Source organism: Barbus barbus (assembly GCF_936440315.1).
Source record: "Barbus barbus genome assembly, chromosome: 11".
Lineage (NCBI taxonomy): Eukaryota > Metazoa > Chordata > Actinopteri > Cypriniformes > Cyprinidae > Barbus > Barbus barbus.
This window is the reverse complement of record NC_136739.1, coordinates 32,382,700-32,399,814: the sequence shown is the minus strand read 5'-3', so window position 1 is coordinate 32,399,814 and position 17,115 is coordinate 32,382,700. Positions and strand designations below refer to the sequence as shown.

General features: G+C 35.2%; 2 protein-coding genes across 2 annotated transcripts in view; one reads left to right on the top strand and one right to left on the bottom strand.

Moving 5' to 3' along the window:
* The window catches only part of LOC306877239 (F-box-like/WD repeat-containing protein TBL1XR1), a 29,017-nt gene extending 20,809 nt beyond the window's left edge, over positions 1-8,208 (top strand). The window contains exons 10-16 of the mRNA XM_079428880.1: positions 1,455-1,576; positions 1,659-1,733; positions 1,874-2,001; positions 3,034-3,199; positions 5,165-5,266; positions 6,159-7,503; positions 7,632-8,208. Coding sequence (XP_079285006.1) covers positions 1,455-1,576; positions 1,659-1,733; positions 1,874-2,001; positions 3,034-3,199; positions 5,165-5,266; positions 6,159-6,185 — 620 coding nt within the window. The 3' untranslated portion in view covers positions 6,186-7,503; positions 7,632-8,208. The remainder of the gene's footprint in view (positions 1-1,454; positions 1,577-1,658; positions 1,734-1,873; positions 2,002-3,033; positions 3,200-5,164; positions 5,267-6,158; positions 7,504-7,631) is intronic.
* A 112-nt stretch (positions 8,209-8,320) lies between these two features.
* Positions 8,321-17,115, bottom strand: part of LOC306877240 (G-protein coupled receptor 143-like) — an 11,680-nt gene continuing 2,885 nt past the window's right edge. Inside the window, exons 2-9 of the mRNA XM_079428881.1 lie at positions 15,290-15,399; positions 14,631-14,725; positions 14,470-14,562; positions 13,391-13,500; positions 12,800-12,908; positions 12,103-12,220; positions 11,228-11,480; positions 8,321-9,548 (exon numbers count right to left, since the gene is read on the bottom strand). Of these exons, the coding sequence (XP_079285007.1) occupies positions 9,448-9,548; positions 11,228-11,480; positions 12,103-12,220; positions 12,800-12,908; positions 13,391-13,500; positions 14,470-14,562; positions 14,631-14,725; positions 15,290-15,399 (989 nt within the window). The 3' untranslated portion in view covers positions 8,321-9,447. The remainder of the gene's footprint in view (positions 9,549-11,227; positions 11,481-12,102; positions 12,221-12,799; positions 12,909-13,390; positions 13,501-14,469; positions 14,563-14,630; positions 14,726-15,289; positions 15,400-17,115) is intronic.

Sequence of the window (17,115 nt, the reverse complement as noted above, 5' to 3'; positions counted from 1 at the left end):
CAAATAATTATTTAGGCATAATAATCATATTTGTAATTATAATATTACAATTTATAGTAATAATAAAAAACAATGTCTAATCAATTGAATTCATAAAATGAATTAATTTTAAATGAAGGGAAAACAAAATCCAAACCCACATGGCCCTGTGTGAAAAAGTGTTAAAATATAACTGTGGTTTATCACACCTGAGTTCAGTTTCTCTAGCCACACCCAGGCCTGATTACTGCCACATCTGTTCACAATCAAGAAATCACTTCAATAGGACCTGCCTGACAAAGTGAAGTAGACCAAAAGATCCTCAAAACCGACACATCATGCTGAGATCCAAAGAAATTCAGGAACAAATGAGAAAGAAAGTAATTGAGATCTATCAGTCTGGAAAAGGTTATAAAGCCATTTCTAAAGCTTTGGGACTCCAGCGAACCACAGTGAGAGCCGTTATCCACAAATGGAGAAAACATGGAACAGTGGTGAACCTTCCCAGGAGTGTCCGGCCAACCAAAATTACCCCAAGAGCACAGCGACGACTCATCCAAGAGGTCACAAAAGACCCCACAACAACATCTAAAGAACTGCAGGCCTCACTTGCCTCAGTTAAGGTCAGTGTTCATGACGCCACCATAAGAAAGAGACTGGGCAAAAATGGCCTGCATGGCAGAGCTCCAAGACGAAAACCTCTGCTGAGCAAAAAGAACATAAAGGCTCATCTCAGTTTTGCCAGAAAACATCTTGATGATCCCCAAGACTTTTGGGAAAATACTCTGTGGACCGACGAGACAAAAGTTGAACTTTTTGGAAGGTGTGTGTCCCATTACATCTGGCGTAAAAGTAACACAGCATTTCAGAAAAAGAACATCATACTAACAGTAAAATATGGTGGTGGTAGTGTGATGGTCTGGGGCTGTTTTGCTGCTTCAGGACCTGGAAGACTTGCTGTGATAAATGAACCATGAATTCAGCTGTCTACCAAAAAATCCTGAAGGACAATGTCCGGCCATCTGTTCGTGACCTCAAGCTGAAGCGAACTTGGGTTCTGCAGCAGGACAATGATCCAAAACACACCAGCAAATCCACCTCTGAATGACTGAAGAAAAACAAAATGAAGACTTTGGAGTGGCCTAGTCAAAGTCCTGACCTGAATCCTATTGAGATGCTGTGGCATGACCTTAAAAAGGCGGTTCATGCTCAAACCCTCCAATGTGGCTGAATTACAACAATTCTGCCAAGATGAGTGGCCAAAACTCCTCCACAGCGCTGTAACAGACTCATTGCAAGTTATCACAAACGCTTGATTGCAGTTGTTGCTGCTACGGGTCACTGGACCCAACCAGTTATTAGGTTTAGGGGGCAAGCACTTTTTCACACCACTGTATATTCTGCTGTACAGTAGTAATAATTCTGTTATAAATTCTTTGAGTTAAATGGAGCTTTTATTTTATAAACTCTTGCAGCTCCGGCGCTGGACGTGGACTGGCAGAACAACAGCACCTTCGCCTCCTGCAGCACTGACATGTGCATCCATGTGTGCCGCCTGGGAAGTGAGCGTCCGCTCAAGACCTTCCAAGGGCACACGGTGAGCAGCACGCACTCACTCACTCACGGGTTCAGGGTCTACTGTTCTCCAGCAGCAGATAAACATGTTTGTTTGCTTACAGAATGAAGTGAACGCCATTAAATGGGATCCATCGGGGATGCTGCTGGCGTCCTGCTCAGACGACATGACGCTAAAGGTAGGAATTACGTCCCAATGTTTATTTTTACCTACATTTCTAATTGCAGCGGTTCCTGTCATCAGTAAAAATGGATTTATAGTAAATGTGTAATGAAAGTGTATATTAAATATGATCAAATTATGTTTCTCTCATGGCAGATCTGGAGTATGAAGCAGGATTTATGCGTTCACAATCTTGAAGCGCACAATAAAGAGATTTACACGATCAAATGGAGCCCGACCGGCACCGGGAGCAACAATCCCAACGCTAACATGCTGCTAGCCAGGTAACGTCCCACCCACCTCATAAACTAGAGAAAAATAAATACTCTGATAAGAATATAAATGAATAATAAATTAGATTAAATAATTAAATGAAAATAAATACATTAAGAAAAAAAGATTAAATAATTAAATTAGATTAAAATTAAGAAAAAAAATTGCTGATAAAATAAATACAAAATTAGATTTAAATAATTAGATTTAAATAAACGTAAAAAGATTAAAATGAATTAAAGTAAATAAAGTAATAAAACAGAAAAATAAGTAACATTTAAATAAATAAAACATTGAATATATTAAATTGGTTAAAATAAAATAAGAATAAAAAAAGATTAAATCAATTAACAAAAAATAATATAATTAATAACAATTAGATTCAAATAAATTAAAACCGATTATATTAAATTGGTTAAATAAAATTAGATGAAAATACATTTTAAAATGACTCAAATCAGATTCAAATAAATTAATATAAAATTTGAAAAATAAAGAACAATTAGATTAAAATAAATAATCTAAAATTACATTAAATATTGAATTAGATTAAAAAAGGTTTAAAATTCATATATAATGTATAATGACATAAGATTAAATAAATAGAAAAACAGATAAATTAACATACAATATACAGTACTATAGTGTGTAAAAAAAAAATATATATATATATATATATATATATATATATATATATATATATATAGAGAGAGAGATATTTAGGCATATTTATAATAATAATGCATGAAATATACAGTACTATAGTGAGTACAAAAAATGCATAATAATTTAACTTAATGAAATTATAATATTTTCCAAATAATAATTTAAGCATATTTATAATAGTAATTTTTCAGACAAGAAACTTTATTGATGCCTTCTACATTTTAGGATGGAAGTCCCTCACATGGGGATGATCATATCTGGGGGTCCGTGGGATCTAAAGTATTGAAAGACCCTGATCTAAACGGACTTGAACTGCTAAAAGTCTGAAGTGTTTAACAGTTTAACCGAACGATGCCCCACTGCTCTGTGTTCCTCAGTGCCTCGTTCGACTCGACGGTGCGATTGTGGGACGTGGATCGAGGCGTCTGCACTCACACACTCACCAAACACCAGGAGCCCGTCTACAGCGTGGCCTTCAGTCCAGACGGCAGGTTCCTGGCCAGCGGCTCCTTCGACAAATGCGTTCACATCTGGGACACGATGGTGAGTACAGCAAGCTGAAGCGCTCTTCACAAACTCTGAGATTATAGAGAACGCATTTAGGCCACGCACACACCATAAAAAATGTTTAAAGTTGTTTTAACCTGTTAGCCTGCACCAGAGCGACCTCGCACTGAACGCTCTTTGTTTGCATGTGTCATTGTTTTCTAATAGAATAAATGAAACGGGACAAAGTTAATCTTGTCAAACTCTATATCATTCTGAGGGTCTAAGCCTCAAGCATCGACGACAGATCGCTGTTTTTCGATGGAAAGCTTATAAGGAATGAGTGGCACAAATTTGCTACATTTGTGTAAGCAGTACACATCCAAACACGCAGAGTAAAAAAGCCGTACGTACCTTTATCATTGTAATAACGAGCCACAAACGCGTCCACTGCTGAAATCCCAGTTTAGTTAGAGAGGTAAGGGTCCACAGAAAAACATCCCAGCGAGCACTTTTAGTCCAGCGAAACAATAACGTTGTAATAAGGATGAATATTCCTTTGTTTACGTTTCATTTCTTCAGAGAGTTATTGTTCGCGTCCGTTATGGAATAAATTACGCTCAAAAACAGCGTCTTGGTGGTAAAAAAACAAAACGATTTTGTAGAATACGGTCTTACAAACATAATGAGACCGTCTACGGAAAAAAAAGTCTCAGAAAAGCGGAATATAGATTATTTGAATTTGGCGCTCCCTCCTGCCGGCAGTGACGCTTCTGTGACGCACGCTGTCATCTGAGCGGGGCATAACTTAGCGATCTGCTTTATCCATAAAAAACTGTTTTTTTTTTCTTCTACATTTTTTATATGTGTGTGTATGTATTGTGTGGGGAATGTGGCCGTGTCTGCATGATTATAATCTGTATGGACGCACATCAGCGTGTTTATTAGCGACTCTATGACGGCTATCATTGTGATTCATTGATCAGCTATTATTGATTATATGGCCCATCTGTTTGATTATAATCTGAATGGAAGCACATCAGCGTGTGTTTACTGACTCTATGACCATGTCTGGCAATATCACTTCACGTCTGGCAGTGATATTTATCATTGTAATAACGAATAACGAAGAATACTTCAGTATACATACTATATACAAAGCATTTTTTTCTATTTTTTTTCCTTTTTTATTACTCAAATAATTATTTTTGTATTTTTTAGTGCTCAAATAAATCTGTCTATTATTTTATAATTGAAAAACTATGCAGGAACATGTATAATGACTAAAATAGCTTGTATAATTCTGCAATCCATTTGGTGGTTATTTTTCCTCAAACAGGGGGGTGGGGGGACTATAAATAGTTTCAGAAAAAATATTGCAGGAATCTCATTTTTCATGGTATCTTCTTCAAATTTGAAATATGAACTGATGAGACACATGGCTTTCGATCCATTACTTTTCTGGATTGCTCCAGGACTTATTTCATGTATTTGTATATGAAATAAAAAAACATTCAGTGTGGAAAAATATTTTTCAAGGCACGTCAGTGTCTATAACTTTTTATCTTTTTGAGCATTATCAACTCTGGATGATAGATAGTAAAGCCCAGAGTCTCTTCTTTCCAAAGATACCTAATTTGTTTGTGTAAGCACACTTTGTCACAAACTGTTACCATTTTAATTCAGGTAGGTTATTTTCACCTGCGAGGCCCTAAATGGGGTTGAAGGTTAAAGTGTTAATCTAATTTTGTATTCATTTATTTTATTTTTCTTATTTTTAAATTTATTTTAATCTAGTTTATTTACAAACATTTTAATCTAATGATTTTTTTTTTTATTAATCACATTTTTTATGTAATTTAGTTATTAAATGTTATATTTATCCATATCAAATATATAGAAAACATATTGTGATATGTTTGTCCATATTGGCCAGCCTCTCAGAAAGCAGGACTATGTTATAATATAGTATCTATTATATACAAGCCTTGTCTAATATGATGATGGTTCTCCTCTCTTCAGAGCGGCGCGTTGGTGAACAGCTACAGAGGAACAGGGGGAATATTTGAGGTTTGCTGGAACAGTGTGGGAGATAAAGTGGGAGCGAGTGCATCTGATGGATCGGTGCGTTCATCTTTCTGTTAAAACTGCTTCAAGAATTTGAGTTGAACGGCATTTTCAAAAATACATCATAGTGGAAGCTCAATTTATGTTTGTCTAAAATTAATTTTAAGGTTTTTAAAATTGTCACGTGTCCAAACTTTGGGCTGTAGTTTCAAGGTTATAAAATGTTCAATAAATTAAATTTGTAAATTCATAAGATATTATGTAAAATTAGATGAAATTTCATGTTGTTTTCTCTAAAAATCAATTATATTGTTTAGTATTATTTATAGACTATTATATTTTAATTAGTTTTATTTTTATATTTCAGTGTTTATATTCACTTAAGTTTAATTTTGTAATTATGTGCTATTGTAATTAGTTTTTGGTTTAATATTTAGGTTATTTTGTTAATTTTTTTCACATTTCATTTTTAATTTTCCTTCAGCTTTATTGTTATTTCATAATTTTAGTGCTTCAATTTAAACTTATTTCAGTTAATAAGCTTTTCATGTAATATTTAGGTTCATTTTATTTTAGTTTTTTACTTTGTTTTTATTTATTTCCATTTAGTAATTTTTGCTTCAACTGATTTCAGTTTAATTTTCTAATTTTCATTTAATTATAATTTTTCATCTAATATTTAAGATATTTGGGGTTATTTAGATTTAATGTATTTTTATTTTGTATAGTTTGAATTCAGTTTTAGTTTATTAATTCATTTATTCAACTAAAATTCGGTTTTAGTTTGTATTTCCAGGAATAATTTTAGTGCTTCGACTGCTTTCAGTCGGTTACCAAGGCAGCATTTTTAATTTCAAGCTTTATTTCAGCGAACACAAATCTTTTTAACAGTTTTAGTTGATGATGATGATAATATTAACCCTGTTTGAACATTGTCTTGTTTTTCCAGGTCTGTGTTCTTGATTTCCGGAAATAGCTGTTGGTGAATCCGGATGCAGGACAGTGCAGCTAAAGCTCAAGTTTCTCAGCGGCTGCAGGTTGTGACTGAACTCGTTTCTTCCGGTCGATTGAGACCCACGGCTTCACCAGGAACAGAATCCAACTGTTGAAAACCAAATTAGAGGAAGTGTCCACTAGAGATGGTCAGAAACGCTGTTGAGCAGCGCAGCGACTCGGTCGATGAAGAGCTGGAGACGCTTCATTTGAAAGGTTTTATTGAGTGTTTTGGACACCACTGATGTTCACTGGGCCATTCGACCCTTCATAACTGAAGTCTGACCATAAGATTTTTCCTGGAGAACAAACTTCAAATCAAGACGAGTTTTCCTCGCAGGACAACCATACATTCTTCTGATTGTTTTCCAGCTTTAAAGGGGAATGAAGACGTCAGCTGCCGAGTGCTTGGGAAATATCTTAAGATCCTCAGATATTAAATATACAGGTGTAAAACCTCCCCACTGGATGTACATTTAATGATTGTAAAGATGTAAATGAGACCGTAACACGCAGATTTTATAAACTGTGTTTATATGTTTATAAACTAATCTTTTTCCTAAAGTCTTTCATACTTTTATGTAGTTGTTTTTTATTTTGTGCACGTTATGCCAGCTCGATTGGCAGGAAGCTCAGTGGTTTTGCAGAAATCGATCATGAGGACTTGTGCCTCTAAATATCGCATCGTAAGTGGGAGACGAGCATTTTGGGCCGCGTTTGAATTCTCAGCATCACAGACGAGTCCTAATCAGGTGTGATTTGATAAAACGAGAAGTAATAAAAGCGCTCTCCTCCATGCAAATCTGAATTTTGTCTTATTTTGTTGATCACTTGGTTTCTTTTATGTGGCGTTGCACTGGGAAGCCCTGCCCACCTTCATTTCCGTGATTTATTATTCGTAAGAACAAATTAGCACGACATTTGGCCACAATTTACTCAAACAAGGGAATGAACTTTAAATTCATGGCCTTGATTGAATTGAAATGAGGGAAGGAATTTGTATGAATTAGTACGCCGTGGCCAGAGTTTATTATTAAAACGAGCCACTGCCACAATTTAATTAAAACACGGGAGTGAATTAGTACAGTGTTTTGTGGCCATGATTTACTAAAATGAGGGAGCAAATTATTACGATGTGGCCACGATTTACAAAAAAGATGGAAAGAATTCTTAATTCATGGCCACAATTTATTTAAAAGGATGGACAAATTCTACATTTGTGGCTGCGATTTTAATTAAAAATGAGGGAGTGAATTTGTACAATGTGGCCACAATTAACTGAAACTAAATAGGAATGATAAATTCATGTCCATGATCTAATTTAAATGAGGGAAATAATGTGTATGGATTAAGAACTCATTTCCTTGCTTTAGTAAATCATCGCTACAAATTTGTTAAAATGATGCAACGTTTAGTACGATGTGGCTACGATTAAACGGAGGCTGCAAATTCTAAATTCATGTCCACGGTTTAATTAAAATGACAAGGAATTTGTACAACCTTTCATGGCTACAATTTACTAAAACGAGGAATCGAGTTCTAAACTGCTGTGGTGACCTGCCAATCAAATATTTGGACCAATGAGGTTTCAGCGTGGGCGGAGCTTCTCAACACAACACTGCAGAAATAGAAACCAAGCAACCATCAAAATCTCTCGTCCAATTTAAATTAGGTGAATTTTCGTTAAACGGAGACACTTTGTTATCGGACTAGTTCATCACTTTATGGCATCTCGTCTGAATTAGATGCGTGATGAATGTAAGGTGTTTTTCTAACGCGTTTATCGTATGTCCATCTACTGAGCTTGTGTTTGATGACCAGGTTCGATCAGGAACTGATGGGTTTGTCCTGCTGTAAACTTTAAGCTGTGATCGGTGCCTCGTCTCGATGCCATCACTATTTAACCGTGACTGGTGTAGTGTTAATGTCGTAGAGTACACACTGCACCGTCGTGTGCGTTTGACAATGGACGTTTCTTTTTTTTAACAATAAAACCAATTCTAGTGGGTTTTAATGTGATTTTTTTAATGCATGGTAAGCGTTGCATTTCTGTGCTGTTGGTTTTCTGAAGCCCTTATCGTCTGTGTCAGACTGAGAATTGCATCTTGATCTTGGCACATCGAGAGATCATATGCATGCTCTGACGTGTTTCTGACCTGCTGCCAAGTATAAAGTTTAGACCTGTTTCATGGACAAAACTGAATCTCAATGTCTCACATTCAGAGGCTCAAATAAATCACTCTATTTTAATATTATAATCAGTCGTGTTTGATTCATTCAGCTTGCATGTGAAACTCCACGACAGAAATGTTGGAATAATTGTCAAAAGTTTGGAATAATTAAAGTGTTTTAATATTTTTGAAGAGTCACTTATGTTCACCAAGGCTGCATTTATTTGGTCAAAAATACAGTAAAAATTGTGAAATATTACAATTGTAAAATAGCTGCTTTTTTGTGCAAATATGTTAAAACAGCGTTTATAATAAAAATCTATAGAAATCTTTTGTAACAAATGTCTTTACTGTTACTGTTTACTGTTCTTGATCAATAAAAGTATTTAAATACTTTATTTTTATTTTTGTATGAGTTTCCCATGATGCTGAAAATTCAGCTTTGCATCACACAAATAAAATTAAAAAATGTTAACATGGAAAACTCTTTTCAAATTATAATCATATTTCACAATTGTTACTGTTTTTGATCTAATAAATGCAGTCTTTGTACGCAGAAAAGACTTCATTTAAAAACACTAAAATATTGCAAACTTTTGTTTTTACCTTTAGTGCATGTTATGTTTTTGCCAAAGTGGTAAAATATTAGTTTTGGTCTCTAAATAATGAATTAATTTGTGCCACATTCAGTAAGTCAACCTACCAATTAGACCAAAAAATGACACACTACATCTTTAATGACGGCATAAAATGAAGAATGTTTAATAAGTATAATTTAATTAAGTATAAAATGAGTAAAGCAGCAACACACAATCTCCATGTGCTGTATAATAGTGCATTTTTACAGTGTGATCCTTTGATGACATTTTAAAGACAAATATTCTGTTTGCACTTTTGATTCAAATCAAAGTTTCGTACTGAATTATGTGTTGTTTCAGAGAACCCTTCACCAGCACAAACAGGCCAGGAGACAGAAGTGATTGATTGATTGTACAGATGCATGAAGGCTTATTTTTTCTTTGTGAATCAGAAGTTGGAGAGTATGAGAGAGCGTGGTTGAGTCCGGCGAGACGTTCAGCCTGTAGAAATCTCCAGTGATGCTCCGTTTGGCTTGACATCCTCAAACTCTCGCTGCTCACTGGATATGTGGATTTCTACAGTACTAGACTCTGAATCTATGAGATGAGATAGAGAAGACTAGTTAATTTCATCCCTGATGTTTATATTGTGTTTATATATATATATTTGTGTGTGTGTGTGTATTTAATTTTTTTGTGTATATATACACTATATTGCCAAAAGTATTGGCACCCCCTTCTAATGAACAGGTTTGACTACTTTAGTAATTTCTATGAGTACAAATCTTAATGTTTAAGCATATAATGATATTCTAGAGAATTGTGTGCTTCTAATTTTATAGCAACAGTTTGGACAGAACCCTTTTCTATTCTAACATGACAGTGTCTCTATGTATAAGACACGGTTCAAAAAGACATGATTGATTCTTTGATTAAAATCTTTGAATGATTAAAATTAAATATAAATACTAATTAAAAATAAAAAATGGCTGATGCCCAATTAGATACTGTTCGACTCTGTATAATACTTTGAATCTAAATAGACCAGTTTAGCCAAACTGTTCAGAAGTTATAAGCAAAAATAGCCATTTTCATATCTCCTGACAACTAGGTGGTGCTGTGACGAAACTGTGCAGGTGGTTTGATATGTCATGGTTGATATAACACACCAAGTTTGGTGCTAAAGTGTTGTGTAGATATAGCCTCACGTCTATTTTGGCGTGCTCTTCGCAGGATTCATTTGCGTGTTATTCGAAAATGGTTTGACTAATCTACTTAAATTCCATAACGTTTTGCCAGCATGGTCTGAAGATGATCTGAGCCCATTTTGGTGAAAATCAAAGTGTCTAGGATGAGTTTGAAAAAAGTATGTTTTTCATTTAATTGGAAATTGCCAAAAATCTTGACCCATAGAAATTTACATTTCATTAAGCAAATTTAAATTTCAAGGCATAAGCCATAAGGGTAAAAATAATTTCTAGACCTTATGGTTCAAACGTTATTAGCATAAACTTGAGTGCAAACCTGAACTGTTGGTGGCGCTAGAGAGTTTGAGTTAGAGGCTCCAAATTTGGTGCGTTTAATGTTGATACTGTCCTCAATCAGTGTGCCAAATTTCATAACTTTTTACCATACGGTTTTATGGGCTGACTCAATAAACTGCAAAACAATATTTTCTTAGTATTTATGTCTTGTTTTCTATAAATATCGAAACATTCTTGAATCAGGATGCATTTACTTGACAAGTAAAACGATTTAAGATATTTTGTCTTGTCTTCTGAAAATATTATTAAAATTTTGTTTAAATTTTGTTTAGCTTAAAACGAGCAAAAATATCTGCCAATGGGGTTAGAAAAATAATCTTAATTCAAAGGCTAAACAAGATTATTTTTCTTACCCCATTGGCAGATATTTTTAATTGTTTTAAGTCATTTTACTTGTCAAGTAAATGCATCTTAATTTATAGATATTTATACAAGAGAACAATACAAAAATACTAAGAAAAAACGATGAAAACTAATGGACGTAATAAATATATTAACATAGAAACCAGTTGTTTGAAATTGCAACAATATTTTTGATCACATAAATGTAGCCTTGAGGATCAGAAGAGATTTTCAAAAACATCGGTAGTTTATAGTGTGTTTATTTCTTACACGTACAAATACAGCTCAGGTCCCATTTGAACATGTATTTTATTTCATACTTTACAGATGCAGCATTCAGATGGGCATCAGCATCAGCAGTCTGTGTAGACGGGTGTGTGTCTCCGTTACCTTCAGACAGGACACTGATGGCGTCTGAGGGCTGCTGCTGTCCGTTGGTGCTCTGCTTCTTCTTGATCTCCTGCACATGGCTTTGGTAGAGCAGCGCTGATCCGGCGACGGGTGTGTATCCACCCGCCAGCGACGTGGAGGCCGAATCCCAGGGCAGCTCGCGCCGTCTCTGCCGGCTGAAGTCCACGTTTAGCCCCGTCCAGCCGTGAAACGCCAGCGTGTTGAGAAACCCCTGCATGGGGTTCAGGACTCCCTGAGGACAGAGATGTGATTAACGAATCTTGCTCAAATAAGCTCCCAGATAGCACACGTACGTCTGCAGGATATCTGTTAAAGATCACTTGATCTGGAAAGCATGTGGCCCAACACAAGTGGGATGACAAAAATGGCACTGCACAAGTCCCTGGACAACTCATCTCTCTTCAAAGAGAGAGAGTCAAGTATTGCTTTTTATAAATAAAAACCATTGAACAGAAAGTGCTTGTGCCTTTAATCCTTGAAACAGCAGGAAGAAACGTAACAGCCATTTCTATTTTAAATATTAAACACAATTATTAAGTAAATAACTTGACAATTCACTTAATGCATTATTATTTACTTGATCATTTTAAGGCAAGGGGTTTCCTCAATTTGTTTAAGTTAAGTCAACTCATCACTTTTTACAGTGTGGATTCACTCTTGAAATAGCATAAATAATAGTGACAACCACAGCAATGGATGGGACACAAATATAAGTGACACTAGATGTGCATCAAGGCTCGAGCACTAGAGGGCTGCTACCAATCTCGCAGGAGCGGGCTCTTTTATTGTGAGTGGTTAAAAATATAACGCGGGTCCCACTGTCATGTGATTTGGAGCATCACAGAAATACTCACCATTATGAACCACGTGATGAGTGCAGCGTTACGGACGTTCCTCAGATCGCCGGCTTGAACATCATCCTGCATCTCCAGATAAAACAGCAGACTCTCGTTGATGATGTTGGGCAGCCAGCTGACGTGATGAAGAGCACAGGAAACAGGCTGCTTTCACTGATTATGTGTTCATTAGTGACTGAACGGTTTCATTAAGGGAACCTTCAGATTATAAACACTGCAAAAAAATATTTTCTTCCTAAGTATTTATGTCTTGTTTTCTAGTATAAATATCTAAAAATTCTTGAATCAGGATGCATTGACAAGTAAAACGATTTAAGATATTTTGTCTTGTCTTCTGGAAATATTATTCAAATCTTTGTTAGTTTTTGCTTAAAACGAGCACAAATATCTACCAGTGGGGTAAGAAATATAATCTTAAATCAAAGGCTAGACAAGATAATTTTTCTTACCCCATTGGGAGATATTTTTACTTGTTTTAAGCAAAAACTAACAAAAGTTGGATCATTTTTTCAGAAAACAAGACATGATATTTTAAGTAAATTTACTTGTCAAGTAAATGCATCTTAACTCCAGAAGTTGTAGATATTTGTACAAGAAAACAAGACCAACATACTAAGGAAAATACTGCAGTGAAACCATTTCACGACTGTTTAAAGAGGAGGATATGAATCTCTTCTCTTGAAGAGTTTCTTACCAAATGACGAACACCAGCATGATCTTAAAGAAGCGTATTTTGATCTCAGATCCGAGTCGTCTCTCGTTCTCGGTGTAGATTCCCTGTTGACCCTTCAGCAGCGACGTCACTGCATTAAAACACAGACAGACACGAGATTATCTGAGATAAATCACACCCACAGGATGAACTCAATTAGTGTAGGACTTACTTTAAAACTATTTTCTCTCAGAAATCACTAGTAAAATTAGCTGAAAATGGTCATCCCAGATGTAGATTTGTTTGTTTCTTCATCAGATTTGGTGAAATGTAGCATTGCATCAGTGTCTCACTCTGCAGTGAATGGGTGCCGTCAGAATGAGAGTCCAAACAGATGGAAAAAGTGCATCTCCTGTTGTCTCTCACATCAAAATCCAATGCAGCAGCTGTTTGGACTCTCATTCTGACGGCACCCATTCACTGCAGAGCATCCATTGCTGAGACACTGATGCAGAGACACATTTCTACAAACCTGATGAAGAGACATACTCATATTGGGTGAGGACATTTTCAGCTAGTGTTAATTTTTAACCTGAACTATTGTTTTAAGTTGATCTTTTCTCTTTTACTCACCAGCAGATACGGTCCGTGTGAACAGCACTGGATTGACGAGGAGCACCAGCAGCATGGGAGCGTATGTGGTGATGTAGTGAGGAATGGCGTGCTGAAGGCCGTTCTCACAGCTCACATGACAAACACATTCAGGTCAGATCACATTCACATGCATGCATTTGGCAGCTGCTTTTATCTGAAATGACTTGCATTGCATTGAAGGTTTGCATGGTATTACTTCATGCATTTACTGGGAATCAAACCCGTGGCCTTGGAGTTGCTAATTTGCATATTAATATGCAACATATATCTTTATCATTTTTTACACACTGAAAAATAATTGGTATAGGATTTGGTTTGAAACTATTTTCACAGAAATTGCTAGTAAATTTCACAAAAAATGAGAAAGTAAGTAACATGATTTTTTTTTTACTTTCACTGTAATGAATAATAATGTGTTATTTAGAAGACTTTTATAGCAACACATCGAATTAAACATAATTTTGTGAATTTTTGGGAAAGATTTATAACATTTTAAGGTTTTCTATCCACTGTAATGAATAATAATTTGCTAATTAGAAGACTCTTATTTGTGAGCTTAAATGCATGCTTATGTAATTGACGTGCCTCTATTTTGAAATATAAAAAGTTTATTTACCTATTATACATTATTCTTTTCATTTTTGTAAGTATTTTTAATTTTTAAGGAGAAAGGCTAAAATAGTATTTTCTTGCAAAATCTACTCCAATAATCTGGTGTATTTATAATAATTGTTTTATGAACAAAAAGATATTTCTAAAAATGTTTGGTTTTAGATGTATATAACATTTTAAGATTTTCTTTCACTGTAATGAATAATAATTGATTATTTATTGTACTTTTCTTTCTGAGTCTAATGCGCCTGTTTACTGGGGTATAAAGATAATTTGATTTACCTATTTTGACATTATTTTTTTAATTTTTCTTAGTATTTATTTATTTTTTAATTTTGAAGTAGAAAGACATAATTGATTATTTTTCACAGCACTTTTAAGAGCTTTGGAATTAAACAGTGTCAGAAAAAGAAGTGTCATCCTGAGGCGGTTTAATCAGTGTTTACCTGGATATGGAGGGGTAGTAAAGCATGGCGACTCCTTCCACACACAGCAGCAGCGTCAGACCCCACGTGATCATGTGATACAGGACGATCGTGCTGAAACACACAACACACATCAGCATCTGCTGCAGCGCTCAGAGACACAGGTGCATGATGGGACGCACCTGATGCCCGCCGAGCGCTTCACCACCAGGAAGACGTCCACCGCGTAACAGAAGGTCCACCAGAAGGAAGCGCTGAAGAACAGCTGGATCCACATCTGCAGAGACACAAACCAGATCTCATATGAGACCCTGGAGCACAAAAGCAGTCATCAGTAGCACTGGTATATTTGTAGCAATAACCAACATTGTATGGGTCAAAATTATACATTTTTCTTTTATGCCAAAAATCATTAGGATAATAAGATCATGTTCCATGAAGATATTTTGTACATTTCCTACTGTAAATATATCAAAACTTCATTTTTGATTAGTAATATGCATTGCTAAGAACTTCATTTGAACAACTTTAAAGGAGATTTTCTCAATATTTAGATTTTTTTGCTCCCTCAGATTCCAGATTTTCAAATAGTTGTATCTCAGACAAATATTGTCCTATCATAACAAACCATACATCAATGGAAAGATTATTTATTCAGCTTTCAGATTAACCATTATGACTGGTTTTGTGGTCCGGGGTCACATCTGTTTTTTGTCTATTAGTATTATACTGTAAGTCCATCTCATGCTCATGTTTGTTTGATGTATGATTTATCTGTCTAAATTCAATATATTGTACCCTTCAGCTAAATGATAATAATAATAAAAAGTGGTTTTCTCACCGCGCCGCCGACACAAAACACCTGCGGCCAGACATCAGTGCTGTTCCGAGCAGAAATGCTGCTGATCAGATCCGGAAGACCCAGCCAGACGGACGAGCGGACCACCATTCCTGGACAAACAGCACAGATCGCTCCAGTCACCACAAACACACTGGACAACACTCACTTCTACTGGATGTTATTTGAAATGTGGAAGATTATTGTGAATCTAATAACAAATTGTGCCACTTCTTCCTCAGGCTCCAGCTTCATGAACAGCTATCTCTGATAAAAGCTCTGGAATAAACACTTTCTGAGAACAGCATGTGTGCTTTGACGCGTATTAAACATCTCACGGGAGATATTCAGTATTTAATACAACTTTGGACATTTTCGGAGTATTGACTGATAATGCTTGGAAAAATGCTCACAAATTTAGCTGAAAACAGAATATATGGAAATAAAAGGCAGTATGGTTTTAGTCTTTATTCTCTTTCTATGAATAATATATTTTGTTATAATGTTTAATATATAATATTTTATTGTTTTGTTAACTTTTAACATTAATTTACACTGTAAATATAAAAATGTACAATTAAAAATATATAAAATGTACAAAGAAAAATATAAGAATACAATTTTACTATTACACATATAGACCTTTAAAAGTAAATTATCTATATAGAGAAAGTAAAGACTAAAAGCATACTGCCTTTTATTTCCATATAAAATAAAATAAATTAAATATAAATCCATAACTACAAACAGAAATTAAAATAATAATTGCTTACGTAGTTAAGTAAAGGTTATATAATAATAATAATAATAATAATGTAATATTTTTATTTTTATATTTAATTTTTATATTAATCATTATATTAATATTTTAATAATGTAATCATATTTTATTGATTTGTCAACTGTTAACGTATTTACAATGTGAATATTAAAATGCACATCTGAAAAAATAAACTGTAAAAAAATATATAAACTTGCAATTTTACAATTGTTATTATTTATATATATAGAGAGAGAGAGAAAGAGTAAAGACTATATTTCCATATATATATATAGTATATATTAAAAAATATAATTGAAAAATGTCATCATTCATTTCTTTCTAATAAACGTATTTTAGTATTTTCACGGTGTTGAATATCAAAAGCTGTCTCCAACTTAAGCTGTAAAACTGCAACTTGTTGAGTGTAGTGTGTGTGTGTGAGTGTAGTGTGTGTGTGTGAGTGTAGTGTGTGTGTGTGTGTGTAGTGTGTGTGTGTGTGTGTAGTGTGTGTGTGTGAGTGTAGTGTGTGTGTGTGTGTGTGTGTGTGTAGTGTGTGTGTGTGTGTGTGTGTGTGTAGTGTGTGTGTGTGAGTGTAGTGTGTGTGTGTGTGTGTAGTGTGTGTGTGTGTGTGTGTGTGTGTAGTGTGTGTGTGTGTGTGTGTGTGTGAGTGTAGTGTGTGTGTGTGTGTAGTGTGTGTGTGTGTGTGTAGTGTGTGAGTGTAGTGTAGTGTGTGTGTGTGAGTGTAGTGTGTGTGTGTGTGTGTAGTGTGTGTGTGTGTGTGTGTGTAGTGTGTGTGTGTGAGTGTAGTGTGTGTGTGTGAGTGTAGTGTGTGTGTGTGTGTGTAGTGTGTGTGTGTGTGTGTAGTGTGTGTGTGTGAGTGTAGTGTGTGTGTGTGTGTGTGTGTGTGTGTGTGTGTGTGTGTGTGTGTGTGTGTGTGTGTAGTGTGTGTGTGTGAGTGTAGTGTGTGTGTGTGTGTGTGTAGTGTGTGTGTGTGTGTGTGTGTGTGTGTGTAGTGTGTGTGTGTGTGTGTGTGTGAGTGTAGTGTGTGTGTGTGTGTAGTGTGTGT